At 50.1% G+C, this 16,107-nt stretch overlaps 1 protein-coding gene across 1 annotated transcript in view; it reads right to left on the bottom strand.

Annotated features, from left to right (window-relative positions):
* PAX5 (paired box 5) overlaps nt 1-12,679 on the bottom strand; it is a 178,972-nt gene extending 166,293 nt beyond the window's left edge. Inside the window, exons 1-3 of the mRNA XM_007127531.1 lie at nt 12,637-12,679; nt 6,700-6,865; nt 1,317-1,514 (exon numbers count right to left, since the gene is read on the bottom strand). Coding sequence (XP_007127593.1) covers nt 1,317-1,514; nt 6,700-6,865; nt 12,637-12,679 — 407 coding nt within the window. The remainder of the gene's footprint in view (nt 1-1,316; nt 1,515-6,699; nt 6,866-12,636) is intronic.
* Between the last annotated feature and the right edge of the window lie 3,428 nt (nt 12,680-16,107).

Raw genomic sequence — 16,107 nt, 5'->3', positions numbered from 1 at the left:
GGAGGGCTGTCCAGACTTCTCAGTGAAGGCCAGAGTCCCTCCCTGGACAAGGAGCCCCTCTAGAACAGAGACTAAGAGACCATATGCCTGATTCCCCTCTCTCTTCGTGCACCTTGAAGGATGTCAGAGCCAAGGTAAAGGTTTGCTGAGAGAAGAAACAAAAAACAGCCTAATGGTTTATGAAATAGCAGGACTCAAAACACCAACACGGAAAATCACACAGTGATTCTGTGCATTTGAGTCATCACAGAAGGAACAATGTCAGGACCAGAAGGGGATCTGGTCTGATCACCTCAGTTGCTGGGGGTGAGGGATCCCCTATGTCCAGACAGGCTCTGCACTGACAAGAGCAGAGCGTGGCCTTGGAGAAATGGGAACTGTTCAGGTTTTCAGTCTGCTGGCTTCCTTTTTCTTTGTGGGGTTTAGAGAACAATCATTTCTGTCATCTCACAACTTCATCCTTGACTTTATGGGTTTCAATGGAGTTGAGACAGCACCATCTACGGTAGAAAACTTTCCTTCAGGAATTCAGTTTTGAAGCTCTGAGAGCTCTGTTGGATGTACTCTGGACCAGATTGGAAAAAAGAAGGAGTTCCCAAGAAGATCCCCAGCCTGGTACTCATGGTATTTCTCTGGATCTTTCACCCCACCAGTGAGATTCGGGGCAACTGGGGAGAGGGCAACCCCCTAACTCCACAGCATCTTAGCATTCTGGATGTCACTCTTGGAAATCACAGACCCACATCAGCACCACCAAGGTCCTGGGCTCTCAGAGAGAGGAAGAGCTTTGTCAAGGTCACACTGAGTTTGTGGCAGAGCTGGCACAGGAGCTAAAATCTCTCAACTGCAAGTCCGGGCTCTGTTCCCCACACTCAATAGCTCAAACTCTGCACAAACTGGAGGCTGAGATCTTCCTCCTGGGAAGCCCTGAGGTGGGCCAGTGCCAACCTGGAGGATGGGCTTGCAAGGAAGTGACATTTGTGAAGGCCTAACAGGACAATTCACTGTGCGGTGCTTCACGTGTAGAGGCAAGTGGTGAAGGGAGTGATGGAAATGACTCTGGGCTCAGAAGAATCTGCAGCAGCCAGAGTGTTGGCATAGCCTCCTCTCCCTGGGCTTAGGACGCCTGCCCACTTTGGAGAGAAGAGAGGGTGATAGAGCGATCCATTCAGCCCCGTTAGCATCCCTCCTGTCTGATAACCCCTATGGAGACTTGGTGAAAGGAGAGACCAGATCTTCAGGAAAGGCACATGCAGAGCCCCCAGTAACCCCACCCCACCCAGACCCCTAGCCTCCCACAGGCACCAGCCCCTCACCTGTTGATGGAACTGACACTGGGCACCGTGTCATTGTCACACACCCGTTCCGCCAGCAGCCGGTCCCTGATCTCCCAGGCAAACATGGTGGGATTTTGGCGTTTATACTCAGCGATTTTTTCCACCACTTTGGGTGTGGCAACCTTTGGTTTGGATCCTCCAATTACCCCAGGCTTGATGCTCCCCGTCTCATAATACCTAGGACCCAAGGAGAGAGGAACTTAGCCATGAGAGACCTGGAAAATGGGTGTTGGTAACAAAATAATGGACTACTCTGTCCAGGAAACGTCCAGACCTGTGCTGTCCAGTACGTACCCACTAGCCATATGTGGCTTTTGAACATTTAAAATGTGCCTTGTTTGAATTGAGATGTGCTATAAGCATCAAATACACACCAGGTTTTCAAAACTTAGTACAAAAAAAAGTAAAAATCTCATTAATGATTTTTCTATTGGTTACATATTGAAATGATCATCTTTTTAATATATTGAGTTAAATAAAATATAGAATTAAAATTAATTGTACCTGTTTCTTTTTCCTTTTCTAATGTACTATACTACTAGAAAATTTTAAATGTCATGCATGGCTCACATTACACTTCTATTGGACAGCGCTGGTTGGAATGCTCTGCATTAATTAATTAGTTAATTAATTAATTCTGTCACATTTATCTACCATTGACAGTTTACAGAAATCTTTCAAGTTGGTTTTCCGCTTTGATCCCCACAACAGTTCTAAAGCACATAATTTTGAATTTCTAATTTCTAAAGCACAAAATTCAGTTTTGAATGACTGAATGAGTGAACGAATAAACAAATAGGTCTGCATCTACAGATATAAACAGAGATCCATAGAGGTTAAATGGCTTACCCGGGGTCACTCAAGACCCAGTGGCCAAACTAGGACTGTGGCCCAGCCTCCTGAGCTACAATTTCCCCAGAAAGCTGCCCTGTACCTTTAATTTGCCAGCTCTCCCATCCCCTAGCAGACTCATTCTGTGAAACTGTCCCCCAAAGTGCAACTTCTTTTTCCATAAGAGATAAACAAGAACACTGGTGTAAAATTAAAAAGAGTGTTGGATTCCAGAATTAACTAGAAATATGAGTTACGTATAAGTCAAACCCAAGCAATCAGAAAAACAAACAAACAAAAACACCCAACCACAAGTCACCGCAGCTCTTCCAGGGACCGCCCCTGAGGTAAATCACTGTTTCCAAGTACATTTCCATGCTATCAGCTCTTCCTCGTTAATGCAAATAGGATGTCAGAGTTTTACAGTAAAACCGAGACCAGGGAAAAGAGTGCCATGAAAGAATATTTCAGGGGAAAAAATTACTTGATTCCTTTTCTGAATCTGAGCCTTCACTGGACGTCTCTCTCAACATTTACAGAGGAATTCTTGACTTCCTCTTGCAAAGATTATCTTGCAGTTGAAAAAATTTTTTAATGAAAAAGACATTTTAGAAATTGCTGGAAAATTTTAAACCTAACAAGAGTTTATAATAGATAAGGGAAAGCAGTGATTCTCTCATGTGATGGGTGGGAAAGGTAACCCAGAACAATGACTGGTTACATTTAAAGAGATGCTTCTCAGCTTGGGTAAGTCTGGTTAGGGCCAAGTTAGTGAACATTCTAGAAACAGATGAAATAATTTGGGACCAGTGATGTGGATGCGCAAATTCTGTTTTTCACTAAGAAGAGTGAGTCATGTACAAATTTGGACCATAAAGCAAAACTCAATCTGTGCTCTCTCATTCTCTAATTGCTAAAAATTTGTTATTAGTCACAAACAGGTTTTTAGAAATATCCAAGAAAATACTTTTTTGCCAAAAATCTAAAAAAAGTATCTAAATCAAAGCACACAGCAATCTCTGCAGATTCGGCAGATGCTTTCAACTTTACAATAGAAAAATATCTGTTACTATCAACACAACTCATTATTTCGTCACAGTGCCTTAAAGTTTACAGAGTCTTCCTTGAATTGCCTTCATCCTCACACCAATCCTGAGAGGCCAGTATGGTTTTATAGAAGGGAAAACCGATGATCAGAAGATCAAGTACCTTGCCCAACTCCCTTCTGGAACTTAGAAGCAGTCCTGGGCTTTCAAACCGGACTCTGAATCCAGTGCTCTTTGCACTAGAACAAGCTGCTGCTTTAGTTGTAAAAATTAAAATAATACTAATAATAATGATCCCATGCAATTGTAGAGAGCTTTACTGTTTACCAGGCATTTCCATATGCATCTTGTCACTCATTCACTCACTTAACAGTCACAGAGGGTCTGTTAGGACAGGCACTATCTTGGGGCAGGGGTGCAGGCACACAGACAACCCTGCACTCAAATATGTTAGCTGAATGGGACTGCAGTATTCACACAGAAACTCTGAGAGGGTGGCAGGATGAAACCTCGCCCCCCATCATTTGTCCTGCTTGTATGGCTGTGGATGGCAGTGCCCATGGCTCTCCATCTATCCCACCTGAACACAGCCAACCATAGGAGGCTATGGTCTTGACATAAGAGGTCTCTGTCTTCCTTTTGACTGACACATGGGCCAGGCACTTAGAAGGTAGCCCTGTCACTCCAGAAAACCCCAACTGGCAACTGTGTAAGACTAAATAACCATCCTTTCATCTCAGCAAAACAGCCATGCAGCACTTTGGCTTATGCACAACAAGACGAACAATAGCCACTAACACACAGTGCAGTTCGGCGCAAAGAACATTAGTTTGAGAGTAAAGAGGTGTAGGTGCCAGTCAGTGGCTCTGATACTAACTCGCTGTGTGACCTTGACCAGCTCAACCTCTCTAGGCCTCAGTTATCCCATTTGTATAATAAGGGGAGGATGTTCGCCCTGCCTACCTTGCAGGGCTGTTGTGAAGACAGAAATGCAGAACGGTTAAGAAAAAGCTTTGTAAAACATAAAGAGCACGTGTTGCGGATTAAAATCCTCTGAGTGTTTACTACTGTGTAACATACCACCCAATTTCAAATGGCCTGAACCTCCCAGCCAGGCTCCAGTGAAAGACAACAGCCCAGCTTTCTGGGTGGATTTAAATGGGTCTCACATGCCACCGGGCTGTGCCCCTCGAGCCCCTCCAGAGCCTTGAGCTCTGTGGACTGAATGCCCATACTCCTGGCAGACCGCCACCTTCCCAAGATGACTCTGCCTGCCCCAGGGACTCTGCCTGCCTTGCCATGCAGCCTCTGAAAACCACAGCCACCACACACCACACGCTCTCGACAATCTGTCACCCTGTGTGTGCCCATCAAATTCTTCGGTGACCAAAAAAAAAAAAAAAAAAAAAAAAATCAGTGGATGGAACAACCCCAGTTCAGAAATTCCCAGTCACACTGTTTTAGGGCTGAACTTGTTTCTTAAAAGGCAGTTCTAATTAGAGTGACATTTTGTCCACTGTGGTTCTTAGTTATGAAAATAATGAGCTATGAAATTCCAATTTATTGTTGACAACTTAAACGGCCAGGCACCGGAGCGGCACGTAACTTCCGAGTGCCACTCTACCTAGTGACAAATCTATTCTGGGCCGCGGGAGGCTGCCGGCTGGGCTTGGGAGGGTCACTGTCTCTCTCCTTCGGTCCCCCAGGGAAGACATGGAGGGCTCCCGGACACCAGAACATGAGGACCCGGCATCTGGATGTCCCCTCTGAGAAGGGCTCAGCATCTTGCCCTGAGAAGATTTCAAATAGCAAGCAAAATGTCGGCTCAGCAAAGACATCTCAGCAAAAACAAAGGAAGAGCCTCTTTTTTCTCTCTCTCTCTGCCTCCGTACAATGAGAAGGCTTCCCAAGAAGATATCTAAGATTCACTCAGAGATGGTCTAAAATATTTTTCTTTTCTCTCTCTTTCTATCTTGCCTTCATTTCTCTTTCTGTTTCTCTCTTTTTAAATCAGTCCATTTCTTTCCTGTTTTGTTTTTTCTTTCTCTTCTCTTTATCTCCCTCTCCTCTAGTTTTTTTTCTTTTTCCTTTGACTTTCACTCTCATCCTCCTGCCTAAAATCACCATCTAACAAGAACACCACGCTGATGTCCTGACCTTCTCCTTGAACTCGGGCTGGGGCTCGTTTGCTGCTGAGTGCTAAAGAGGAGTGGAGCGCACAGCCTCCACGGCTAGAGTGACCTGGGACGGGCAGGGGCATAAGGAATAAACAGGGGGATATGGTCTCTAAAGGGGCTGCCATACCCTTGGCCCTGAAACCTCTTCTCTCGGCCTCCAGCAAGTCTCCTCAAGGTTAACTACTGTTGTTCCCTCCATCTGAGAGGATGTCTTAAATTCCAGCCGATGGAAGGGAAAGAGTAAGCAAAAAATCACGATGGTACTGACATACTTCAAAATATTTATTTTCTATTCAGGCGCCTGTTCTCAAACCATAACGCAAGCTACAGGCCAAAGGTTGTTTTCTGACCTGGCAAGAGAAATCCTGAGAGAGCATTGACAGCTAAACCCGAGAACGTTCCTGGCTGCCAGGGCAGACCTATAACAACTTCACATGCCTGGAAACACACTTGCGGCTTTGGTTTGGGAGTACAGCGAGATGCAGATGGTCTCGGAGTTCTTAAGGCCTCTTCCCAGCCTGAGTGCTGGCTGACTGGCTAGATGGACCTGAGTCAGTCACTTCGCCCTCTAGATTTGTCTCCTCATCTCAAAACAAGCTTCCCTGGACCATCTCACCCGAGAAAATAAACAGGCGCATTAAGAGGCTGCAGAGCCCTCTGGGAGAATTGGCATTGTTAGTATTTTGCTTGCAGCAAATCGCCAGGTCAAGTGTCACCTTTCAAATGTCAGATTTGAGAGTTAGTGTTTGTTTGGGGTTTTTTTTTCCCTTCTCTAATTTCATATATATTTACGATGCCTGTCACTATGAAGGAAACAAAACATACAGAAGGAAAACACTACACCCCAAAATAATAAGGTAGATGATAACCCAAAACTGAAAATGACAGCTGACTTTTAAAAATGGAATGTGCTTTTTGAAAACATTAAAATGAAACATTGAAGTCTGGTTATGTGATTTTATAACTTGTAGATTTTCCACCCAGCCCTGCTAAGGCCCTGAGCTCACCAAAGATGTGTAGGGGAAATTCCCAAGAACCTCTTATTCGTGGGTTCTTTGGAATAATTCACCAGGCTTTCAGAAAACATGTCACCCTCTTATCTGAGTCACCCCATTCCACAACAGGGGTTTCCTGGGGCTGCTTTGAATTGAATGGCCTCAAAAGGGCTTTGCAAACTCCAAAGTGCTATGCATGTGAGAGAAGTGCCACCATGATTCTCACTATGACACTCTACGTTGGACAGCTTCTGGGTCATGTTTTAGGTCATTATTTGAAAAATCAAGGGAAGCCTGAAGCGCCTGCCTTTACCTGCCAAGGATTTTGCTGACACAACCATGGCTGACTCGAAGCTGCCTGGAGATGTCGCAGGGCCTGACACCTTGATGAGCAAGTTCCACTATCCTTTGGCGGACTACATCCGGGAGTGGCCGTCCGTTCACAAAAACCCCCCCAAGCTGATTCACTCCTCCATGTCCTGAAACAGATCAGAAACAAAAGGCAAGGGAAAGGGTGGTTAGAACCAGTCACACAGGAGTAGAAACACTGCTTTGAGCACCCAGAGTCCCTCTGATCAGAAATGGCTGCGGGCTGGCTATCTTGAGCCTGGGGTCTGATCATGCAGGCTACAAGAACACCTCAGATTGCTTTTTAAAATTGACCTTAGCCTTTGTGCATCTTCAGCCAGTCAGTTGGGCTATTGATAGCAAGCATCTCCATACTATGTTTCCTTTAGTTACTAGCATTTTCTTTATAATTTTTTTTAACAATGGAATATATGAAGACCTCAAACTATACCAGGGACAGAACTTATTATATACATGATGCTGAGGTCTAAGATAGATCCTAGGGAGAAAATACATTTCAAAATGCATAAAATTTAAAGAGATTTTAAAAAATGAAACTCTTTCCTTTTAACAAATATCTTTAAAAGTGAAAAGGACTGCTCTAATAAAGCTAGATCTCGGGGGGGGCAATATTTTTTAAATCAGCAATCTGATTCAAGGGCTAAGGACTTTAAAAAACATTTTTTAATAGTATCTGCAGATTACTGAGACAAAACCCAACCATTGCCATGATAAAAACCCTTTTTTTAAGAAGGTGCAACTCATACCTCAATAAAGATGGGGAAAAAAATAAACAAACAAAAAAGGGGAGGCTGACATGCGGACTTGACCACTGTACCCTCTTAGAGCACATGAAAGAAATGGGTCAAAGGATCACATTTCACTCTAGTGTATCAGGATTTGTTATAAAGGAGTTTCCCTGGAATTTTTGGAGTGTTTTGCAATCAACACGCAGCTTTAAGTTGGTTCAGGGGAAATAAAGAAGCCGGAGAAGGCTTCTGAGTCCCAGGTTTTACAAAGGCTCTGGGATGGATTTTAAGTAAAAAGAGCTCGGGAAAGTATCTCCTGCACACAATAAGCTCCCTTCTCTTACATCAAGGTCCATCTGGAGGGAAACAGGGATCTAAGTAAATGAAGAGCCAAACCAGTAAACACAGAGTGATCCAGTGTAGCAACATCATTGACCTTGTAGCTGTTAATCAGCCACTAACTGACATCACTGAGGACTGTCAAAAGCCAGAAGCCAAGTCCAAGCATTCACCAATGCTGCTGGCAGCTCAGAGGTCAAGGAGGGGGAAATCTCCTCCTAAACTGGGACTTGACAGGGACTTGACTGTACCAGGGAGGCCAGGGCATCTCAGAGGTCACACACACACACACACACACACACACACACACTCCAACTCTAAAACATAAAATAGCCACCTCATCTCAGCTATTCCCCACCAGCACTCAACTACTATCCAGGTTCATGAACAGTATCTGAAATAGAGGGGGAAACACTACCCATAACATAACCTATTTCCTAAAAACTGCCAAAGCTATTCACTGAAGTTTACCATGAGAGTCCAAATTGAATATTTCCCCAAATTTTCAAGTTCAGGTTGATTTAGGGGGAAAAAAAAACATTTTATAGGTGACGACAGTACTTAATTCTAGTTCTAAGCTGAATTTCTTTTTTGATTTTCAAAATGAGCTTTAAACAGTTTTAATTGTTCTAAACCACTCCAGACATAAGAAAAAGGAAAACCACCTCGAATAGAATTTTACAGTTAAGAACACAACTGCATAGTTCATCTAAAACAAAAAGACTGCAGCCACCCCTAGTCAAGGGGCTTAAGAAAGCTTTGTTCTGGGGTTGGGAGCACCTAATAAAAAAGAGTTGTATGGATCTTTCAATAATAGGCTGGATTTAAGAGGCAAGTAAATTGAAAATTGGTACAAGCTTATCTGAGAGGACAAAAAGGAAGCTAAAAGCACCTAGCACACTTTTGAGATAACCTATTAGTCCAGGCATTGGAGCCATCTGTAATGGCCTGTTCCCTACACTACTGGCAATTTAAATTTTCTGCCCAAAACACAGTGGCAAACTTCAGAGGACTTAAATTCCAAAAGCAGTCCTGCAGGACATTTGTGAGCTTTGGGGACTGTTTGTATCATGGAAAAAAACCTAAGGGTCAGACACTCTAGGTTACAGCGGGTCCCCACACCCTCTAGTCTTGACCTCAAAGGCCAGCCTACCAATGCTCTTGCAGAGTCTGATCCACATATCCACAGCTGACACCAGACCCAGGATGACCTGGGGGTCCCCTACGTCCCTCAACTTCCTGGAAAGGCCCCCAAACCCACTTGGCCCTCTGCCTCTCTCCCAGTCTTATCTATTAGAGCATGTCAAGGGTGGTGGGTTGATGATTTAAAACTGAAGTCTGAGAAGGCAATGTCTCTCATTTACCCCAAGACTGGAAAGAAGTGAAACCAGAAACCCAAGAGAACGGAGGCAAGAGGACAGGGAAAGAAATCAGGAAAAGACATGTGAGGGCAAGTGTACAAAGAGTGGGAACTCAATGAAATGAGACACAGAGCAAGGAGACAGAGCCTGGAAGGGAAGCCTCAGGTTAGAAATGAAGAGGAGGAGAAAAAGGAATGGATTGGCCAGAACGGGAAGAAGAGAAAGGAAAGAGAGGTAAATGTGTACAGTGGGAGGCAAGAAGAGAGAAGAGAAAAACAGAGGAAGCCCAGCATGGGGGCATTTGGAAGACAGGGGACATCTGTGGAGGGGGACCTTTGTTTTCTGGGACCCCAGCTCCAGCCCTGCACTTCTCCAGAGAAGCCAAGTCCCATCCTCTACTTCCTATGGACTCCAGCTGAGTGAGGGTTCATCATGTGGGAGGTGCTGGGGGGAGACATGGACTCAGCTACACTTTTCAGGGCCAAGTGGAATTTACAGAGACTGACACAGAGACAGATGCAAACAAATCAAGGCAAAGACCAGGAAACAGGCACGCACATGCAAGAGAAACACAACCCGGCCTCCACAGGGCAAACAGAGCAGGGTTTGGAGGAGGGGAGGGCAGGGGAGAAGGGTTGAATTGCAGATGCCCCTGGGGCCTTTGTGGCTCTGGTCTGGAAGGAGCTGGACTCCACAGATGCTCCTCAGGCCCTGATAAGGACATGCTGCCCACCAGGGCCCCCCTGTCCACAGCCCCAAAGACCACATCTGGGCATAGCGTCTTGGGGAGAGGGTCTGTGCTGACTCAGTGGTAGATTCAACTCCAGGATCCTCAGGGTCATTGAAATTCCCCCTATTGACATCAGAGAGGATGAATGAAGGGACACACAAACATGCAAACAGGAACACAGGAAAGGCAGGGATGAAATCTCCTTAATGGACTCTCTGACAGACAGGTGCTGGCACACATGGACAGTGGGGCCATGGATACAGACATAGTTAAATCAGACAGATAGTGCCTTGCACTTGTGTGCAGCCACCCAGATGTCCACTGCCCACTCTCTGGAACCTGAGACCCTCTCTCCCCCCTTCTGGGAATCCTCAAATGACTGCCTCCAGCTTTGTCCATGTGAACCTCCTGTCAGTCCTTTTGTCTGTCTGACCTCAAGATCATACTCTGTAAAATGGGTGTAGCTGAAAGTTTAGAAGACACTCAGGGAGGAGACTGGGTATAAAAGTGCTTTATAACTGGTAACTATAGCTGGGGGTGGAGGCAACGGAACTCAGAAGCCCATATCCTGGCGATGCCTGCCCCTCCCCCTACACCACCTCCCCACAGAAGCCACCCTCTAGTGGGGGGAGAGGGGAAAGGATTTGGAGGAAGAAACTGACCAGGGCCAAGAAGGAAGATGAGAAGGTGGGAGATGGTCTGAGCCCCTGCTAACCAGGCAACTTCTCAGGATCTACTGTGCATCCCTCCACCCAATCTCCAACAAATTGGAGCCTACATTGTGCAAGCAAATAGCTTTGGGTGTTAGAACCAAGGGCACTTCCAGAGAAGGCAGCTCTGGAAGCTAGGCAGGCTGGGGCCAAGCCCCCACCATGCTGCAGGGGAAATTGAAAACGAAAGGAGGGAGCACTTCTCAAGGAGGGGGCAGATGAGAGCTGGGACAAGGAGGGACAGAGACAGGCATTAGCTGTTGGCTAACCCGCACCTGGAAGGAGCTGCCTTCTTCACCCTCATGCACAGTCATGGGACCACGAGTTCTGATGTGATCTCCCCAGGGGCTGGGGCACAACCTCTGGGCCGCCAGGCTCTGTGCAGGAGGCAGTGAGAGGATCCCTGCAGGCGAGGATAGAAGCGCAAGGGCAGCCCTCCTCATTTTGTCCTCAAATCGCTCCTTGACGCAGCTAAGGTTTTGGTCACCTCTCAGAGTACTGACCCCAACTCCTTTGCTTTCTGGCTCACTCTGCGAGATCAGAGCCTCCCCTGAGCCGAGCTAAGTCTGCACAGGAGACGGCTGCTGGGGACGCTGGGGTCACCACGTACTGGAAACCGTTTTGGCATAGGCCCCAAACGGTGAGGAATCGTTTGGGCTGGAATCCGAGAAATCGGCTTCTCTCCACAAATCTCTCCACTGCTTTGGTGGATGATCTCGGACTCGGGAAACTGACACAAAGAGAAATTGACTTGCCCGCAGCCAGCCCCGCAGCCTAGATCAGCATTTCCCTGCCTACCAGGCCATTCGGCCCTCCGGGGCAGAAACAGACATATTCGCCCGGGAAGCTCGCCTTCTCTCCAGCCGGGTCTCCGCTGCCTTTGTTAAATAGGGGATCCAAGGCTAAGAAAGCAGGATCCTGGGCTGTCTGAAGCCTTGGGGAGGGCTCCCAGCGCAGAAGCAATTCCCTGACCGGAGGCCCGTGGGGGCCCGAGCTGGGCACCCGGCTGGATGCCGCCGAAGCCTGGCGCCTTGCTCCAGCCCAGCTGTGCAGCGCTTAGAAGGAAAATACGATTCGTTCCACTTGGAATTTCCTCGAAATCTCCGAATCTAATCCGGCGTTAACTCACCGTGAGAGGAGCGCTCATCTCACAGGAGGGTGTGCCAATGGGTGAACCGGCAGATCCCGACGGGTCAGGCAGCCGGCCAGTGTCGCCTGCGCCCAAAATGACCCATCCCGTCTCCTACACACGCGGTGTCTTTCAGAAGGCGAGGGTGCCTGTATGGTGACTAATTGGCTTCTTCTTCTTTCTTTCTTTATTTTTTTTAAGGAGAGAAGCCATCATGAGGCAAGCGTCCTGCAGAGGACTTGATAGTGTCTTTAAGGGTCTCTGTATGAACTGGAGGCTTCTAAGCAGAAGCTCAGCTCAGGGACGGCTACTTCGTTGATTTTTCAAATCCCACTCCTCAACTCCAGGATGCCTTTGGAGCTCTGGACCTGGTGTCCTCGCTTAGCTCTCAACCTCTTCCTCCACACATACAAGCACACAGGCACTTTTGGGGCCCCACTTTCCCTCCAAGCCCCAGTTTTGATCAGCCCCACCGGTGAAAAAGGCGCCATCGGGATCGGGGTGTGGGGCGCTGTCTGAGACTCAGACTGATCTCTCCCTGCAACTTCGTGCCCTCCAACTGGCCCGGCCCAAAGCCCTCTCCGGGTCCGAGTCAGGAATCTCCCGGCACGCTGAGATGTTGCTGCCGGAGCCTCGGAAAGACTGCAGCTCGCTGCCTACACTACCGGTTGCTGGAGGCGGGATTCCCGGTGCCAGGTGCTCCGGCCGGGTCGACCAGGCGTTTTGCTCCACATCCCCTGCCCGGAAGCCCTGCACTTTGCAAACTTGACTGCGCGGCCACAAAAGTCCTGGGTCCTCCCGTCCTTAGTACCTGCCCCGCGGTCCGGCACCCCCAACCCCGTCCCGGCGGGAGAGTGAGAGAAGCGAGCTCGCCGCCTACTTACTATGCATGGATGCAAACGGGTCGTGCTTACAGTGTATTTCCATCGGGGCGCTCCAGACTGCAGGCCGGCCCACGCTGCCGCCTCCCGGCGCCAAGGGGCTGCCCAGCGAGGCTACAGAGCCGCGCCGCCAGGCCGGGAACTGTGCGAGCTGGGCTCAGAAAGCACTGCTGGAGATTCTGTTCCTCTCTCAGAGCCTCTCTGCCGGAGATCGCCGAGAGCTGCGCCTAGAGGCGGGAAACGGCGCTAGTACAGTCCGGCTGGGAGCGGTGCGCCCAACTCCTGGTGGCTTTCCTCCCGGGCTGGATCAGGCGTCGGCTCCGCACCCGGCCCGGGGTAGCTGCGGCCAAGGCGCCCGCAGCTTCGGGGGCATAGTTTAGGGGCCCGCCTCCGGGACGGCCTGGAGCCCCCCCGCCTCCTGTAGGAGCGGCTCTAAGGAGGCCTGTGGGACACACAGCCCTTGGCTTCACTCGGGGGGCAGCGAGGCCCGCGGGCTGCCAGGCTGGTTCTGCGGCCTCGCTGCCTCTGGAGTCTCTCCTCGATCTCTCGGTCTCCACCGGATCCTTTCCCTTTCTGCTTCTTTGAGTCTCTGGGGCTCGGACTTGCCGCTGCAGCTTCTCTCCACCCGGCACTCCGACGTCTCGGACGAAGTTGCAAAGAACTTCCTCTCTGGCGGCGCTGGGGTCCTGGCGGGTTCTGAGACGCTTACGCCACTGAGGTTGGGGCCAAGACTCTGGAGTCCCCGGGAGCCCGCAGCCCTCACACCCTGGGACCCACTGCCTTCAAAGTTCCCGCGGCCCCCGCTGCTCCTTCATCGCCGGGACCAGGAATGGGGACAACAGCGACGATCTCCTCCTCGCCTGAGTATCTGTCTCGCACCCAGCAACTCTTCGAGCTTCCGCTGCCTTCTCTCGGGGGTCTGGTTCGACTGTCTTTCAGTTGCCTCTTCCGGGACGGCCGCCGCGCCTGCCCCAGGCGTAGAGCGAGGGACAGAGAAGAGAGCGAAAGGTCCCCTAGACCAAGGCCGCCGGGACTGCCGGTGCAGAGATGCAGCCTCTATCTGCTTTGACTCCCAGCGTTGCCGCCGCAGCCGCAGCCGCCGCCGCCGGCGCTAGCCCTCCGCCTGTTCGGCGCGCACAGTGCGCCACCGCGCCGCCCCGGAGCCGCTTTCAGGACCCGCTGCGTGTGGACAGCGCCGCCCGGGGCTCAGCCTCCCTCCGGGCGGGGGCGGGGGCGGGGCGGGGGCTAACCTGCCAATCACGCTTCATCAAGCCAGTCAGAGCGGTGGCAGCCGGCTCTGACCCGAGACACCGTCCCATTGGCTGAGCAACCGGCGGGCTCCGCCTGATTAGCCGATACCTGGGCAATGGGAGAGAATGGGGGGCGGGGCCCAGGCGGCGGCGCCACGTTCATTGACAAACGCGCGGGGCTAAGGCCTAGTGGAGCGCGGACTGGGGGAGGGGGAAGGGGATCAACACAGTGCCTGGAGGGTCCAGCTGCAGGTCCAGCAGGAGCCTGGCCTCCTCTCCGCGGCACTGGGACCCAGGGATGCCCTGAGGGATTAAGGGCAGCCGAGGCGAGGATGGGGGGTGGGGAGTGAGGGTGGGGAAACAGTCTCCAGAAAACGCGCGCGCGCGCCACACACACACACACACACACACACACACACACACACACACACACCGGATGCTGGAGGAAAACAAGGAGCTCAACAGAGATCAGGCTTTCAATCTAAGCACCATCAGACTCGCGATGAAAACGTAGTGTGTGCACATCTGCTCCGTTCTGACCTCAGTTTCCTCATCTGTAAAATGGACAGACTTGGCTTACCTAGTTTTTAATGAAGGCTCCTTCCAGCGGAAATATTTCATAGTTTTATCAAGCGCCAAGCCAACTAAGCTGACGCTGCCGCCTCCTTGTCCACCGTCCTCCCCTACTCTAACTCAAGGGCCCCCAATTCTGAGCTAACCGTAGGCAGAGACATAGAAGGGGAAAATCTCACAGTCCTTTAAAGTTAGTAACCGGGGTGCTCCTGGGGAAGAGGTCTATCTGAGGCTTTGGACCAGGATGCCCAAGCACTGAGCCGTGAGCCCCTCTTTCCAGCCTCAGACCAGGAGCTGTCAGACACTTTGGGGGCTAGTGATTTGCGCAGCTGAAGGCTTCTGTCTGCAGGGGTAATTCTGCATCCGGAGCAAGGCCCCTTGGGAACTGAATGAATCCAGTCCCGGCCAGTGCTAATGAGAGTCCCTGAAGCGGGCGGGCACATTCAATCTACAAGGGCCACGCAGAGCTGCGCTAAGGGTGCTACTGTGCTGCAGCTCTGTCGTCGAGAAAACCCGACTTTTCCTCTCCTGGGTAAGTTCTTGTCGCTTTTAAGACAAAATGAGTGGATATCTAGCAGGACTCTTTTGGTCCAGAAGGGCAGGGTTTTTGGCCAAAGAGACTCAGTTTCTCAGGCGTGTCAGGCTCTGGGACCACAATCAAAGGAACTGGACGACAGCCATTCTACATCCAGGAGGCAATAGTTCTGTGAGCGCCTATGTGCGCCTGAGCCCAGCCCTGGAATAGTAACTGAAGACTCCCCTGTCCCAGCAGCTCATGGGAGTTGTCCAAGACCCACCGTTTCGAATTCATAAGTGATGATCTTCTAATATTACACATAAATCCACCAAAGCAAGGGCTCTGAGATGCCTGCTGGGGACCTGGGCTTGTAAGGAGGACAGAGTATGGGTTGACCCTGGGAGGACTCCCAGGTTATTCTCTACTTCAGTCTCCCTTCTCTCTACCTCTGTCCAATTTCTCACACTCCTACGTAGGATCAGCCCTCGGACCCATCTTCTGTTCCTGCCCCAGATCCAGCTGCCCCTGAATGGTAGATAAGTTTCCGGCGGTGACACCGTCCCCACCCCCTCAAGGGCACAGCTGCTGAAAACAGACCCAGGAAGTCCTCTGCGGGCCCAGGAGGCTGTGTATGCACTGGGGTGGGGTGGCGGTGGGTGTTATCTCTCCTTTGTCTGGAACCCCGCCTGTCCCGATCTTCGACCATACTCCCCTCGCCTTGGAACAGTAGGATCGCAACGTCGCAGAGGGACCAGGATGGTTGGGGTTCCCGCGTTCAATCCAGCCGATGGCGCTCGATGGATCAAAAGTGGACTAAGAATTCAATGTGGTGGCTCTGCGTTCCCACCGGAGAGGTGGGAGTATGGGGACGCTCAGAGGGTAGCAGCCAGTGACACCTCCACCTTCAGCCCCGTTCTAGTTCAGGCCTAGAAACTCAGATTCTAAAGTCTTAGAGCTAAAAGGGCCCTGAGGCTAGGCCTTCCCCATTTTACAGATATGAAACCTGAGGCCAAGACAGGAGGCTACCTGTCCAAGGTCACATAGCAAGTCCGGGGTAGAGGAAAGGCTGTGAACCGGAAACCTCTTTCTCAGAAGGGTTTCTCCAGAGCACTCTTGGGATGACGGGGCGGTTTT

This window comes from Physeter macrocephalus, chromosome 9, assembly GCF_002837175.3.
Source record: "Physeter macrocephalus isolate SW-GA chromosome 9, ASM283717v5, whole genome shotgun sequence".
Lineage (NCBI taxonomy): Eukaryota > Metazoa > Chordata > Mammalia > Artiodactyla > Physeteridae > Physeter > Physeter macrocephalus.
Note: the sequence above shows the minus strand (reverse complement) of the source record. Positions and strands in the feature narration are given on the sequence as shown.